Raw genomic sequence first — 16,203 nt, 5'->3', positions numbered from 1 at the left:
TGAGTGGACCAAATTTCGAAATAAGAAGAATTTCTTCCAAACGGGCGTACGGCGACCTTCTCGCCGTTTCTGCCACAAGGCCAGCTGGTCCTCGGTAGGCTTCACAGTACGTGTCGATTTGACGTCTCATTACAAGAATCCAGGCCGCAGTTGGCGTGCAGCTACCGGTACGGCGAGAGCGACTGAGCGAGCGAGGGCCGAGGGCATGGCGACTGCGTCCGAGCTTATGATGGCACCATGATAAGCTCGATCCGCCGATGGATCCTCTCCTCTCCCATCAGGATCACCGGAGTGACGGCAAGATGCCGTCGCCATGCCTGGAGGCTGGATGCACGGCACGCGATCGATCGATCCATCGAGCGCCATAATGTCGCGTGTGCATCTCGAGCTGCTATACTACCGATGGTCATTCCCCTCCCCCACCCTGATGCACACCTGCGCATCCTGCGATCGAGGTGATTGACGCCGATGGATGGCCGATCGTTTTTATATGCGTACGAGCACGATCCAGTGGTACCGCCACTGCGTACGCGATCCTGTCAGCGCTGCAATATACTGTATCTCGCACAGTACCCGCCCGCCGGTGACCTCAGGCATGCACGTTTGTACAGTTGCCGATGACCTCAGGGGCTGGTGGTATGCGCGTCACGGCGCATGCGCCCCATTCAATGCATGCGTGTGCTGGAGCAGTGTGCCATGGGGTCCGTCTGAGGGGAAGGCAGAATGGCAGGTGCACGCAGCCACACAGGAGCTGCGCTGCGCTGATGCTGCGAGCCTGCGACGCAGACGTACCAGTTTTGTTCGAGTTTTTCCCTGCCCACGGTTTTGACGTTACTACTACATTATTGTAACTTCTCCATTAACTATTCATAGTACAATGTTGTCACCTAGGAGTACATAGCAGGACTGCAGGAGTTATACAATACCCGAGCGTGCCACAGCCCCCCAGGTGCAGGCGTAAAAAAACATACTTAAATCAACAGAAAAAGAACTCCCCAGCTGGATTCATCGTGTTACTTACATTCTACAATGAACAAATGATTCTGTTCGTTTCTTGCATTAATAAAAAAGAATATTCGTCCATTTTAAAAAAGAATAATCTCATTCTGAGGCAATTAATTTCCTGGCTGGCCCAGTTCGAACAAAAAACAGCATTAAAACATGTACTTGGCACAATAATTGAATTATTACAAACCTGCAACACTTCGACAAAAGGTAGCTCAAAATTCAATCGATGCATTCAACAATAGCACAGGATAATCATAATTCTTAATTGTCATATCAACTATTGGAACAAACTGACCAGTTACTTGGACCACCCAAGGGTCCACAAGACTTTTTTGACTGCTCTGCGGGAAAGCAGAGGTGAAATATTACACAACAAACATAACAAGAGTGTAACCCCTAAGGATAACCCACAGGATAGAATATAGGCCTTGATATCCATTCCTGAAATTTGGGAACATGAATCTGCTCTGATGTAACCACGCTCATCTAAAAACCAATACCAGGTGACAGCGATAGGTTCTCTTGTTGAGTTTGTTCACTCCTTGAAGTCGTCCTTGTCATTCGCTGGAAGCCCTATGCTTCTCCAGAAAACTGCAAGAGCACTCCCTCCAAGCTGTCACGAACAAAAAGGTGAAGACCTTTGAGAACACACATTTACTTGTGCCACCACGCAAAATGTTAACAGTGAGTGCAAAAGAATTGTGGCACATATACATCGGGCTAAGAGAAGGAAACTAGGAAACTTACGGCCATGGCCACAACGCTGACAGCAGAAGGAACAGCAACGAGCGGATTTGTGAAGTGCTTTTGAGCAAGTAAAAATCCAAGCGCAGAACTCTGACAAAAAAAAGTGGCATTGTTAAACACTAAATTGAAAATCCACATTGCTCTAGGCAAGAGAAGAAACTTCATAACTGTACAGACATCTAGCTAAGGAATGTTTTGATGCTTCGCGAACTAAACTACTAGTAAAACCAGGAAGGTTCAGAGTCCAACAAAACTCATTCCACTGAGAAGAGTATCAATAGCAAAAAACCATCTAATGTTACTAGTAGTGAAAAACTAAACAGATTCATCAAGAGGCTGTCTAACATCACCAACCATTAGACATAGATAACATGTTTGTGAGACCAGGCAGCAAAATAATTTTACAGAATATTGATGTCTAAGCAAGAACTACATGACAAACTGCACCAGCACAGAAACTCACAAATAATTCACCAAATATATTATTTACTTGCCCACCATTTTCTAATAATATCCCAAACAAAAGTAAGAATAATTAAAACAATAACGGTGCTACAAATTTCTATGGCTAGATAAGAACAGATTGAACCTGAGCATCTCAACATTTCTTTACCTGCATGCCACATTCAATTGAGATGGTCCTAGAAGTTGATTCCCCAAAGCTAGAGAATCTCGATAACCAGTACCCAAGAGCAAATGCAGCAACATGTAGCAGAGCGACAGGGATAATAAGTTGGGCACCTTGAGTTTTCAACACTTCTGCGACTTGCCCAATCTTGCAAAAGTTGATTTTCCAATCAAAATTAGTATAAACAATTAGCATTTCATTCATACTATCCAAAATATAATTGTGAGGAGCAACTTTTACAAAAAGATAAGAGAATAGAATATAACTATTACAAATTACTAGCTAAGAGATAAATTTAGGCACACTTGACTGTGAGTAGAAACATCACATGCTTGGTGAGGTTAAAATGGGGTATCCCAACAATATTTGAATTTGTTATTTCATGAAACATATAAAAATGATTTTGAATTATTACCAAACAGTTCTGCAAATGCTTGAACCTTACTCTAGTAAGTTCTTTGTTATACTTACAGGGCTCGCACAAAGCAAAGTGGTGAGGAGGACTCCGAACAGGGGTGCTACGGTGATAATGCGCTCAGTAAACTTGGGGAAATATTCGTGGGCCAATACTGCATAGTGACAAAAATATAGTCACACAAGCTGTAAGAGAAAATATTTCTAAGATACTAAAGCCAATAAAATTAATCTCCCATTAAGTTTTTTAAGCACCTCCAAGAACAGTCGGCAATAAAACAACCTGGAAAGTACTGATGGCCAATCCCTGCACAAACATAATAACCTTTTAACTCAAGCAGACAAGATTAAGGAAACAAATAGGGACAGGATTGTAGTGCCCTTACTGCTGCATCAACAGGAACTAGTTGACCAGCAAGGAGTTTAGTCAGGAGGGGTGTCATTATTATAGCACCAATAGTTGAACAGCTAAAACATGAAGGGAGTAAAATGTTAGAGTGCAATAGAGCAGTAGACTGAAGGAAGCAACATAGCATAAAAATTAAGTAGCACAACATGACAATAGGATATGCAACAGTTAAATGGTCTGCTCATCAAATTCTACCAAAAAAAAAAATGCACTGCTATGATACTAGACAAAGTACAAAATCCCATAGAAGCTAGCTAAACCTGACATTTCCGTACTTCAAAAGTTTCAACATGGAAGGCTCAATTAAATCAAAATAAATCCAAATTTTGATTAAGACAACAGCAAACTGTTTAGGAGTGCAACCATTGTTCACACTAATTTTGTGGAAATGGTGTTACAAAGAGAGCTGACATCAGATGAACTCAATAACTTAAAAAGCTAGTGACAGTAACTGACAGCAGGCATGCAGTGTCCAAATCAATATACTTTCTTTTAACAAGCAACATCAAGCTTACGTGGTCATAAGAACTGAAAGCGCAACATTTCCCTTCGATATGTAAGTTGCAACATTTGATGCTTGTCCACCAGGGCAACATGAGACCAAAATAAGACCAGTTGCGAGAGGAGCGGGTAACTTCAAGGTCTGTAATACAAGGCACCTAGATTATGTGCTTATAAATGCAGGAATTAAAATGAAATGGCTTCTAGAGATACTTTAGTGCAAATTTCATGCTGTAGAAGAAATTCTATGGTCAAATGACTTTTTAGCAATGAATAGACATCTCATCTTAAATGTACCCAATTGAAGATCCAAATAGAGAAGGTTATATTTTAGAATCAACAAACTATTGAAAATGGTGGCAGACATGGACTGACATTGTTCACTTAATATAACATGATTAAAATGGGGCAGTACCAAATCACCTTATATTAAATTCTCAAATAAGCTTGTATATCATAGAAAAAAAGTCCAGCATAACAGCAACTCAAAACAAAGGTACAACAGATTGTAATTGATTGGACTGGAAATAACAAGTACTATTAGATACCGTTCTCCTAGATAGAAACATGATCGTAGTTTTGTTCACTTACTGTTAATAGATGTAAGCTTTATCCAGCAATAAAAGTGTTTATCTAAATATAAAATGAAGGAAAATAAAACACATTATAAGGAGTGATCATTTATTTAAGCAAGCCAACTGTACACACAATGATAAAACTTTAGACTATAACCATGAATTAACCAACAATACGACAATATAACCATGATTCAAAAAAACAATGAAACAGAATATATTGTATCCATCACAACACTTTCTTAACCTAAAATCAGTGAAATTTCATACTAGTTGATGACAAAACATTGGAAATGCAATAATGGTTATATGCATTTTATTGCCATAATAGAGTTACCGTTGCAATAGCGAGTCCTAGCAGAGGTTTGACGCAATACTGTGCAAGAAATCCTATACCAACCTGCAAATAAGAAATTCCATCAGAACATACATAATAAACTATACATCAATTCGATGTTGGATACAGAAAAGACAATCTAATCGATAAAGGTTTCAAGTGCAGAAACATACTGTCCATGGATTCCTCAAGCATCTCCTAAAATCTTCAAATGTCAATGTTAGCCCCATCGATAGCATTAGAAGTCCTAACCCGATAGTGAAAAGATCGGTGTCCAACCAGGTAACCTGCAGATTGTCCAATGAAACCCCAACAAAACGGTAAGGTGTTAACTGTTGATTCCAAAACGATGGCAACTGAAAGTGGGAGAAATGTTACCATAGCTGGCTTGTAGATCCCAATAAAAGTACCTATTATAACCTGCCACAGGTGATCTCTGTATTAGTATATTTACAAACAGCTGTACCATATCCACCATATATAACTGCCTGTTAGTTCAAAGGAAAACAAAACCTTCACATGCTCTCGTATAACATACCCAGACAGGGAAAAGAGTGGTAAGCAGCTCGACAATTTTTTCGTACTGGCTAACTTCAGCAGGCTGGCTAACTTCAGCAGGCTGGCTAACTTTAGCAGGCTGGCTAACTTTAGCAGGCAACTTCTCCGGAAGATTATTAGATATGTTAGCTTCAGCCTGGCACAAAATTTGGCGTCTCCTGAAATAAAAAAATTGGACAAATTAAAATATAGACATGCATAACAACTTTATCCAATAGCCTAGTTGAGCAGTGCAAAATAATGAGATGACAAGAGAATCTCATTATTTTGCACTGCTCAACAAAAATTATTTTGCACTGCTCTACTTATCTAGTCATCTGATCTGCTAGACTTATTGTATGCTTCTGAATATAGCTTTGCACCTGCGCCTTTCACTCGTGAGCTTCGATTTTGATAAAGTTGACTTGAACACTATGAAACATACGTCAACAAGTTTGTTGCTTATTAACTTTTGAGACTCCTGAACTAAATCTATGCACCTCAAAGTAGAAGATGGTAAGTGACTTTGTAGGGACCTCAAACAGCTGTCATCCTTTGATATCTTTTGGGCCAGTCAAAGTCGGCCTAAAGCTTCAAAAAAAAAAGTCGGCCTAGTGGGACAGAGAGAGCAAAGCTAGATCCAACAGTAGCAACTAGTCATTGTCCAACTTTAGAACTCCTTTTTTTTTTTGAAAGATCAACTTTAGAACTCCTAAAGGGCACGGGCTACTGTCTTCCTAAAGAGATGCAGGTGTCCAGGACTCTGCTTCAGACTGGCGCAAAATTGACTAGTCAACACCCCTAAACCACATTTCCGTTGACAAAGACAAACCCTGATCTTCACGGTCGGCCAATCCATTCCCTGAACCAAAGCAATTCCCAAGGCCTGATTAACCTCTGGAGCACGCACATACCTCAGAGCCGGAGTGACGGTAGCAGACGGTGCAGTCACAACGGCCAATCCCAAACTTGGCATCGAGCACGCGATTCCCAATCCGCACCCTGCACCCAGAACCGCACCCCAAGTAAAATCAAAGCCACCTCAAACAAACGAAAAAAGGGAATCGATTCAAGCAGGATTCAGCGTGCGCGTACCCAGACGAGGAGCCGAGCAGGCGGCGGCGCGGGGCCGCGGGCGGAGGGCCCGGGAGACGGAGGCCATGGAGCTGGTGGCGGACGGCGCCATGCGGGAGGACGGAATGCGGATGGGCGCGGAGTCGCGAGGCCCGTGGGGGTGACCGGGGATGGTTTAAGAGTCACGAGTGGGGGAGGCGTCGACCGAGGGGAGAAGATGTAGTGGCCGTGCCTTCGTCGAGGAGGGTGGGGATGGCGGAAATCGTGTGGATCGGCGCGCTTGAGGATCAGGTCCGGGCTCCCCGCCGCTCCCGCTGCCTTCCTCCCTCTCAGCTCAAGAGCTCGACTGCTCTGTCGCTTGCGCCCTGTGGCTTGCGCGCTGTGGCTGTGGCCTCCCTCCAAGCTCAGGAGAGCTCGACTCCTCTGTCGCTTGTGCGCTGTGGCTGTGGCTGCTCGATGGGAATATTATTGGGATTGCCGGATTAGACGAGCAAATATGGACAAACTTGAAACAAATGGCCTAAATCGTCTCGAAAGAGAGAGAGAAACAAGTGGCCTAAGATCGCGATGAGATTTCGAATTGGCACGGTGCTGAAGTAGGTCGCCCGTCCAACCTTGCGGTGCACCGGAGCCACTCGTCCGCGCTTGAATCGGCTAGCAGGACGTGATGTCTCATATCGATCCGCAGATCTACCTCTCCCCAAGTCTGCCCGCGCCTCGCCATGCGGCCGCGCACCTCGTCGGTCAGCCCCACCAACCCGCTCGCCGTGGTGGCCGTCACTTTGCCTTCTCCCATGCTCAGCGCGCAGAGGCCGTCGGGGAAAGTGGCCCGGCCGAGCGGTACTCCGTCGTGCAACACGGCGCCGCCCCAGTCCTGAAGCGTATGTGATGGTGGTAGTGGTTCTCGACGCGTGCGGTGACGTTGAACGATGGCTTTACCTTTACTGGAGATGACATCGTGCTCCCGTCGTCCGCCATGATGGATCGGAATTCCGACGCCTCGATGCTGATTTTCACGACGTAGTGCCCCGCTACGTCATCGGCTAACCTGAAGACGGCGAAACCGCAAAGAAGAACGCCGAGGATGATGACCACACAATACAGGCATGCCATTATCTTGTTGCGTGGAGCAGATCGCCGTCCGGCCGCCGCAGGCTGCGCGAGATCGTCAGCAGCGTTACGCACTCGCCAGCAGGACATGGCTAAAAAAGTGAGCACGAGATTAGGATCGACGGCAAAAAGTGCAAAGCGTATAGAACAAGGATTTTACGTGACTGTGCAACTCCGAACGGAACTTGGAAGGAGACCTTGGATTGTACAAAATCCGGATCGCAGAAGCTTTTGTGTAACCGAGGACTCGGTTCACAGACTCGAATTGAATACGGACTTTGCTATCTGCTTGCATTAGCTACACGAGAAATCTAATATTAGATCGTTTTGTTCTGCCTACATACTGCGTCCTCGGTTGCTCGCCATGGCACCCGTGGTACCCGTTGACGTTGAGGCCAGCGGCGTCGAACCAGAGTCATCAGGCGAACCCCCCTGCCTGACATGACCGGCGTTAGCTTTCATCGTCTGCGTGGGACTGGCCTTCGCCGTTTTACTATGCTCATATTCATGTCCGCCGAGCTCGAAAAGGGCGCCGAATTCTACGTCGGGGTCACGGCGGCCGAGGGGATGATCGGCGCCGCGCGGAACCCAGCGGCCACCCCCTCCTTCAACCTAACACTCCGGGTGGACAACCGCCGGGACGACGAGACCTGCACGGGGGCCGCCGCCGTGTGGATCCTCTACGCTGGCCTGGACGTCGGCTGGGGCGTGGCGTCGGGCTTGTGCGTGCCCAGGAGGGCCACGGGCGAGGTGGATGTGAATATGTGATCCTCGTATCGCCCCCCGGCGTGGCACTGTCACCCGGACTGCGCGACCGGATGGCGTCGGACAAGCGCGCACGAGGCGAGCTGGAGTTCAAGGTTGAGATGGAGATGATCGGCGCCGACCAGTCCTCCACGCCAGAGCTATGCCTCTTGCGGTGCGATGCAAAACAGGGAGTGAGTTCCTCCACAAGACCGCGCGACATTCTCTGCCAATAATCTGTCCCAGAACTTCCACCTTTCACTTCTGATCAGCTTCCTTGATATGCATCATTTACAGTGCTCCTATTCTTTATTCGCACTGTAATGTCACACTAATGTTGGGAATGCATGGTGTTGTCAATCGCCCTGATTAACTTTGTTCAGTCTGAAGAAAATTTTGGAATAGGATGTGATGCGTGGTCAGTAGACAGCACGAGTGAAGATCTGATTGGGGGTTTTGACCACGGCGACGAGATGCCCACGTTCACCGGAGTTGACGAGGTTTGATTGGCACAGCTGGAAGAGAAATTGAGCTGACGGCGGTCCTGAAGCCTCGCATTCTCTTTCCCGCGTCGCATCCGTATCCACTTCCCTCTCGCCCCCTCTCCACCACCGTCATACCCGGCGTCTCCCTTCCTGGTGACGGCTTCCCTCTGTCCTCGACGCAGCATCCACGAAGCAGATTCAGCACGGGGTGGACTTTTCGTCGCCTGCGCCGGACCATTCGCCCCCACCGCGTAGGAAGGTCATCTACCTGTAGCGTCGAGGCACCCGGGGTCAAGGCGGCCGCCAGGGATCTAGCTCGTCGTCCAGCACGCCAGCCGGGATCCGGGCTTGCGGCTGCTACCGTCTCCACCGCGGCACCCCCCGCCTGACAACTCGAGCAAGAAGTCCAGCAACAGATCTCCCATTCGCCACATCCCGACCCTAGTGTCATCATAGCCCGAGGAAGCCCCCCATTCAGATCCAGGTAATCCCCTTATTTACCGCCAAATGTTTCTTCCTCAAGATGACTGAAGCTGGACTGCAATAGCAAAATGAAACATTTAAACTGATGTTATTGGATCTAAAGCCTGTTCATTGTTGAGGCAGGTGAATGTCTAGCATTAGGCCTTGGGTACAAAATTGAATACCTTCTGAAGCGTATATTATCCTGTTATTTATTACAATTGGTACATACGGTTGTGGCAGAACCGCTCAAATTAACTCGGCTAAAACACTTTTAAGTCGTCTGACATGCGATCGTGCACCTTAATCAAGCCAATTTGGTCGTCTGTCGGATTCTTTCCGATGAAACCACGCTACAGGATCACGAAAGCGGACTCACCCGAGAGTGAGCGGTTATAGAGATTACAACAGTCTATTCTTTTAACAAGTGCATAAGTTTATTACAACAAAAGAGTTCGAAATTCAATACAAGTTTGCAAAGTGTTCATCAGCGGAAATAAACAATGGTAACTAAACGTCGACGCCCGACACCGTGACGAAGCCGGTCACGACATCAGTAACCTCCATCCTCACCGTCCGAGGAGGGAGCCCACTCGACCGTCTATCCCGAAGGGAGCTGGGAGGGCCAAGCGGTACCTTCTTCCACAACAAAACCTGAAAAGATAAGCCACAACAAGGCTGAGTGACTACGCTCAACAAGACTTACCCGTTGGTGGTACTAATCCACCAACACCTAGACATGCAGGCTGTTTGGCCAGAGGGGTTATTTTGCCAAAAGCGACTAGTGGTGGATCCTTACCTTCAACATTTTAGCCATAAGTTCTAGTTCATTAACCATTCTACATTTGCAACTCATACTGAACAAGCATGGTTATACAAACAATTAATAGAAAACATCAGCATTAACATCATCAACATGTCCTCTTCTTACTCAGTGTAGCATAATGATCAAGTAGTCTCAAGCTGTGAGAGGCAGACGAATCGATCCGAGTTTTAACCATGCATGGTGGAAATAATCCCACAACATCCGCTCACCACAAAGGATAGCTTCACTTGTCCACTGTCCCCATCAATTCCCAAGCGCGTGTCAGGTCCAAACCGCCTTTGGCATGCAATGCTCCATAGTCCCGGTCTCTACCGTACTGTGACCGCACTTGCACCCACATGATGCACCATGGGAACTACGTTCCAAGGACAGCAGGGGTGTAAGACACTTGCCGGTTCAATCAGGTACTAGGCTTCCCCATCCCATACTAGGTATGAGATTAGTATTGTTCAAACACTTGATCACGAACACTAGCATATCTCAACCTTAGTCAAATTCATTTCGACAGACGGGGCAATCCACCGACCACCAAAATAATTCACAAGACCCTGCCCCATCCATCGTCCTTATAGTTGTTACAAAAAGAGAGCAAGCAACTCCTATAACTCGCGAGTGACAGGAAATCACTCGACTTTTACCGAGTCCTATTTAAGCAAAGCAGCTACTCGAGATCCTGTCATACTAGTATTCATAATAAAGGAACCTAGGATCATGCAACTAGAGTTTCCAAACAACTCCTGTAAACGTAAATGCACAAACATTAACAACAGAAGGCATGCACAAGTTTAGAAAAATCGGGTTATGCTCCGGGGCTTGCCTTCACACGCTAAGTTAGCTTGAGGGCCTTCGGCGGGTTCAGCAATGGGCTCTGCTCCGGCTTGGAGTAGCTCTGCAGCAGGGTCCTCGTCAAGCACTTGATGCAGCTCGTAGGTGCCATCGGCAACGCTCAATTCTACACGAGATGCAATGCAAGAATAAGACACTCAGACGGTAATTCCAACAGCATTTGCAAGGATTTAAACCCAAAATTGTAGAAAAACTATAGGAAAAGGTGTCAAGCCTACTTTATTGGATTCTACTCAGAACGAGGATTCCAACCAAAGTGATTTCATATTTTTTTGATTTTTCCTCGATTTAAGATGTAATTTCCAAGTTTCTGTCAATTTAATTCGAGTTAAAAGAGTCGGATTGGGGAAAACTTACGATCTAACCCTTAGACTTAAGGAATAACTGTACCACGATTCTCAGATTTAACATAGAGAAATCCTCGGAATTTAACACAGATACCCTCGGTCAAAAGAAAAGACATAACCAAGCCCTCGGGCGAGGCGGACAACACTCGGGCGAGGCGGACAAGGTCCGGTCGCTTTCGCGGATGATTCAGGATCGGGAAGAGCTGGAAAGGGGTCGGCAGCTCACCTTCGGTCCTACTGACGAGGTCTTGGGATCGGGAAGAAACAAGCCGAGGCGGAACGAGGAACAACGGCGGCTCAGGTCGGTGTCACAGAAACTGGTGGCGGCGATCTAGCGAGATAGGGCCTCAGAGGCTCCTTGAGCAGGTCGGCGTGCTCTTTGAACGGGTCGACGAGCTCCAGGCGACTAAGGCGAAGCTGACAGTGAAGGAGTCGCTGCGCAGGGCTAGCCGGAGTGGCAGCTCCAAGTGCAGCGGTGAGTGCGGTGGAGAAAAACAGAGCAGGTAGTGCCGCAATGGCGGTGGTGGCAAAGGCGGTGGTGGCAAAGGGAACTTCGGTAAGAGGCTTCAATACCTTTTTATAGATGCGCGGAAGTGTTCAGATGAAGGAAACGAGCTCGAGCGGGCAAGAGGATAAGATCGAGGGAGAAGGAAGTGCTCTGTCGCGGCGACGATTGGTCGGCGCCTCCATTGGCGAGGTCGGACGCAATCTTGCCCTAGTTGGGCAGCAAGGATTGAGGGCTGGGGGCAAAGCAGGTTTGCTAGGCACGCGGATCTGCTAGTTCTGCGCGCGCGTGTTGTCGCGTCGCGCTGGTTACTGGGCGAAGGCATGCGCCGGTGAGCTTCGGCGGTGTGGTGTTCGCGGAGAGGGGAGAGGTGGAGCGGGATTGGGTGCTGGGGATTTGGAACAGTGAGGAGGGATGGCCTGCTAGTGCGATTGGGCAATGCTAGCGCTATCCCGTCGCGTCACGGCTGCGGGTTGGTTGCCGGCAAGCTGCCGGTGGTGGCGTGCCACGCGGCGACGTCGCACAGGGTGCTAGCGTTTGGGGCGTGAAGAGAATAGAGCAGTTACTTGCTTTGCAACTCTTCTCCAAAAATTTGAACCGCGCGCCAATTGAACCCTTTAACAAGTTTCTATCCTTGAACCCATGCACAACTTTGCCAAAAGAAGTTAGATCAAGATCGCAACGGATTGGAGTAAAAAGGCTCCAAGGTTGAACTTGTCTCACAGATTTAGAGCTCTGACTGGCTAAGGAAAAACAAAAGTGAGAACCAAGGTTGCTGGTATTTAACCAGTTGGACAACTTTCTTGTTGGTGAAACTTAAAGTTGTTGTGCAAAAATGTGGTTTAGGATGTAAATAGCAGTTTAACTCCTTAGGGTCATTGTGGTCTTTTTGCTGTGAAAGCTGCTAATTCATCAGCTCAATAAGACTCTAATGATCTTGCTGATCTTAACGATGTTTATTAGAGAGTTCAATTGTTACAACGGTGTAGGTTTATATTTTCTCTCCACCTCTAAAAGTTTCCATCGGACTCAGATCCTTGTCCCTCTCACTTGACAAATCACATATAAATTGATAAAGCTCATTCAAATAATACCTGAGAATAAACTGATTGACTTGTTAATTTTCTCTGTTTGGGTAAACTGCACCTACTAGTACACATGTTTTTTTTACATTCTTTGCTTTGGAATGATATATATTCATCTGTATAAATGATGGCCACAAATACTAAAGGATGTCAAATATAAGTTGTTTTGAGAATTCATCTTAGTTACCTTCTTGCTTGTCCGGACCTGCTAATAGTTGGTTATGTTTTAGACCAATTGTTGTCTGAATTAAGAAGTTTATATTGTTTACCATTGCCAAGTTTTTTATGTGTGCTTGTACCTTTCCTGAGAATTATTTTTTTATAGCTTATGTAAATGCCTTTTTGAGTTATTTCTACAGTTAATAGTATGTGATCCAGGCTTGGTAGCTAATGTTATATCTTCTGCTTGGTTAGGAACTTAAGCTATAATTCACTAACATGAAGCTTACCACCTGGTTTAGGCCAACCTTCACTTGTGTCACTGTAAGTTTAACTTATGGTTTCTTCTTGTTCATGAGATCCAAAATAGTAATACTGGATGCTGCAAAGATGAAAACATGGTGTGCTTTCATTGCAGCTATCATTCTTGTGCAACATGTTGATGGTAAATAATAGCATACATGATGTTGAGACAACCTAACATTGTCTTTTCAACCTAGTAGCACAAAAACAATATTGAATTAAGTAAATTTGCTTAAATTGCATGTATTTTTCTTTTTCATCTGATTAGTCATTTGGTTTACTATTTGAGCTCATATGTTTGTTCATAATAAAAGACCAAATGTTTTGATTTCCCTTCCCTGTTGAGGTCTTTGTTTGATGTACGTACAACATCCCGACCTTCTGCCATCTCATTCAAATGAATGAAATTGGATATGCATGTGGTTGCTTTTATTGGATTAATAAATACATTTTGGTACTTTAGGCAAGTTTTCCTCATATTCATATATTACTTTTTATTTTACTTATACTGAGAGACATTTGTAGCCCCATGAACACAATTATTAACTTACCAGTTCATGAATTTATTATACTGTGTTTCCTTTGTAACAATTCAAAATGTAGGATTAGATTTGTAAATTAACTTAGTATCTCAATGATACCAGTCAGTATGCCTGTTAATTACTCATTAGTGTATGTCTCTACGAGATTTGCATATTGCCATGATCAGTATGCCTACCTATCAGATTCTGGTCCCTTTTATCTATAGATTATATTTCTAGCTTGCATAAAGGTTTATATGCAAGTTTATTGCTTCTCTGAATTGGATTGTCCTCAAGTGTTGTAACTAAATTCTGGTACAATTTGAGTGCAAATTTGAAGCATTAATCTGACAATATTTTCTTTTGCATATATGCAGTCCTCTGTAGCGAGCCTACTTGCAGTACAGTCTTGTCCTTCGCAACGGTGCCCACACTGGCATCGCCATCCACTTCTTCATGCTCTCCCCCACGAGCCTGTCCGTACAATCTCTGTTACAAACGCACCAAGATAACTGCTAAGGCAAGTTATTAAGTTACATGCACCAACCAATTCAACCCAAAAGCTTAAGCTAATAAGAAAAGGTGGGCAATTCACCTATACTCCAACACTCCCCATCACGTGCAGGATCCCTCAGGCCGCATGTGGAAATGGGAGTGGGCTGCAATTATTTTATTTAATCGCACCCGCCAGAATTTGAACTCGAGACCTCTGACTCTGATACCATATTGAGTTACATGCACCAACCAGTTGAACCCAAAAGCTTAAACTAATGAGGAGAGCTGGGTAGTTCACTTATACTCCAACACAAGTGACATGTTCATTGCATACTGAGTTTGTCTACTTTTATGTCTCCTGCATTTTCTTCTTTGTTAAAATAAAATTGCAGCTCCTACCTACTCAAACTATGCATTGTACAACTAGGCTCAGATGGCTACCAGCCGTGCCAATTGGGATGAGGAGACAAAAAAAAACATTCCTCAACCTCTGCATTGCTGAGAAGAACCAACTGAATTGGAGTAACAAGTGCCTAACTAAGTTGGGATGGCAACACATCTACCGCAACTTCAAACAACAGACTGGTCTGACTTTAGGCAGCAAGCAGCTGCAGAACAAGCTGAGCACCATGCAAAGGTCGTTCATGAATAGGAGGGACCTGCAAGTCCAATCAGACCTAGGCCGTGACAGACATACTGGTGGCGTTGCAGCTGATTCCACTTTTTGGGCTACCGACGAAGGGGTACGTGCTGTCACCTTTGCAGTACTTCCTGTTCATTCAATTCGAGCAACAATTTTTTTTCTAACATGTAGTGTTGTGACCTCTAGGAAACTAGTGTTGATGCTATCCAGACGAGTACTGCTAAACCGCCACCGTTCCTTGACAAACTTTACACATTGTTCGGCCACACCACCCAAGACAGGGGGACCTTGCTAACTGCAGGAGGTGTCCGTGAGGCAACACCCAGTATGGGGATCGAGGACACTGCATCAGACATGTACCTAGACCCCATGGCTGCTACCAGTGCTCGTAATATGTCTAAAAGGCCAACCCGGGAGGAAGTTGTTGACAGTCCTCCGAAAAAGAAGAGTGGCAGCTTGGAGGACTACGTCAGAGAACTCTCCGGAACTGTAGCTACAAGAAGCCAGAAACGTCTCAACCGTGAGCAAGAGGGGTTAGACCTTGCAATGCGAATTTTAGAAGAAGATGGTATCGATGAGGGTTCTGATTTGTACTGCATGGCAATATATTTGTGCAAGAATGCAGTGTATCGAAGGGTCTTCACGAAGATGAAAACCAGAGAGGGCCGCCTGCATTGGATTCAATTCAACTGGGAGAGGGAGAACAAGTAGTTCAGTGTGGCATGTGTTGGTTTTATCGTAGTGTTGTGTACTGATGGTAGACAATAATGTCTTAGCATGTAATGTGGCCTCTGGCCTGAACAATGTGTTGTGTGTGATGTATAATTTTCCAAGTTAAATGTGGTCCATGATTTACATTGCATGTGCATCTATTTCATTCTTAGGTAAAAACGCATGTAATTTACATGGCATGTGCATCAGTGACAAAGAAGCTTGATCTTGCTTTTCATTGTGCCTTTACCAGGAAGGCATGGAGGACCATTGAGGACCTATCCAGCCATCCAGGAAGGAGGACAGGAAAGTTACCTATGCAGCCATCCAGGGAGGAGGACAGGGAAGTTTCTTGACAAGTTTGAAGCAGTTTGTTCTATAACTTGTAGTGGAACTTTTACTTTATAGACTTATGACTGAACCATTAATGTCTATTCTATGCACAGGTTGCTTACATTATGAGCAGCGCTGAGGAGTCAAACAACGACACTGGCAGTGATGCTAGCTCCATCGTATACCAACTGGTGGGGGTAGCAGCAGCTGCAAGCAGAAGTCCAGCTCCTGTGGTGAACCCGCCCGTGGAGTTGCCACGAATGACCGGACGTCAATGGGTTGAGCTGAATATGCGGGAAAGCTGGAGGTGCTACGATAATTTTCGTATGTATCCTGACGCATTCCTTCAGTTGCATGATATCTTAGTTAATTATCATGGGCTGGAATCAATACAAGAG

The 16,203-nt window shown here is 45.5% G+C and overlaps 1 protein-coding gene across 1 annotated transcript; it reads right to left on the bottom strand.

Moving 5' to 3' along the window:
* Positions 1 to 1,216: 1,216 nt before the first annotated feature.
* Positions 1,217 to 6,422, bottom strand: LOC117857047 (probable sodium/metabolite cotransporter BASS2, chloroplastic). Its single transcript, XM_034739518.2, has 13 exons — positions 6,252 to 6,422; positions 6,071 to 6,158; positions 5,158 to 5,335; positions 4,998 to 5,039; positions 4,793 to 4,906; positions 4,620 to 4,682; positions 3,722 to 3,849; positions 3,184 to 3,265; positions 3,053 to 3,104; positions 2,855 to 2,952; positions 2,369 to 2,530; positions 1,756 to 1,845; positions 1,217 to 1,621 (listed from the first exon to the last, which is right to left on the bottom strand). Exons 1-13 carry the CDS (start codon positions 6,340 to 6,342, stop codon positions 1,544 to 1,546), a joined length of 1,266 nt encoding a protein of 421 aa, XP_034595409.1. The 5' UTR covers positions 6,343 to 6,422; the 3' UTR covers positions 1,217 to 1,543.
* Between the last annotated feature and the right edge of the window lie 9,781 nt (positions 6,423 to 16,203).

The sequence above is a fragment of the Setaria viridis genome, chromosome 5 (genome assembly GCF_005286985.2).
Source record: "Setaria viridis chromosome 5, Setaria_viridis_v4.0, whole genome shotgun sequence".
In the NCBI taxonomy this organism is placed as follows: Eukaryota; Viridiplantae; Streptophyta; class Magnoliopsida; order Poales; family Poaceae; genus Setaria; species Setaria viridis.
The sequence above is the reverse complement of the archived record's forward strand: the minus strand, read 5'-3'. Positions and strand labels throughout refer to the sequence as shown.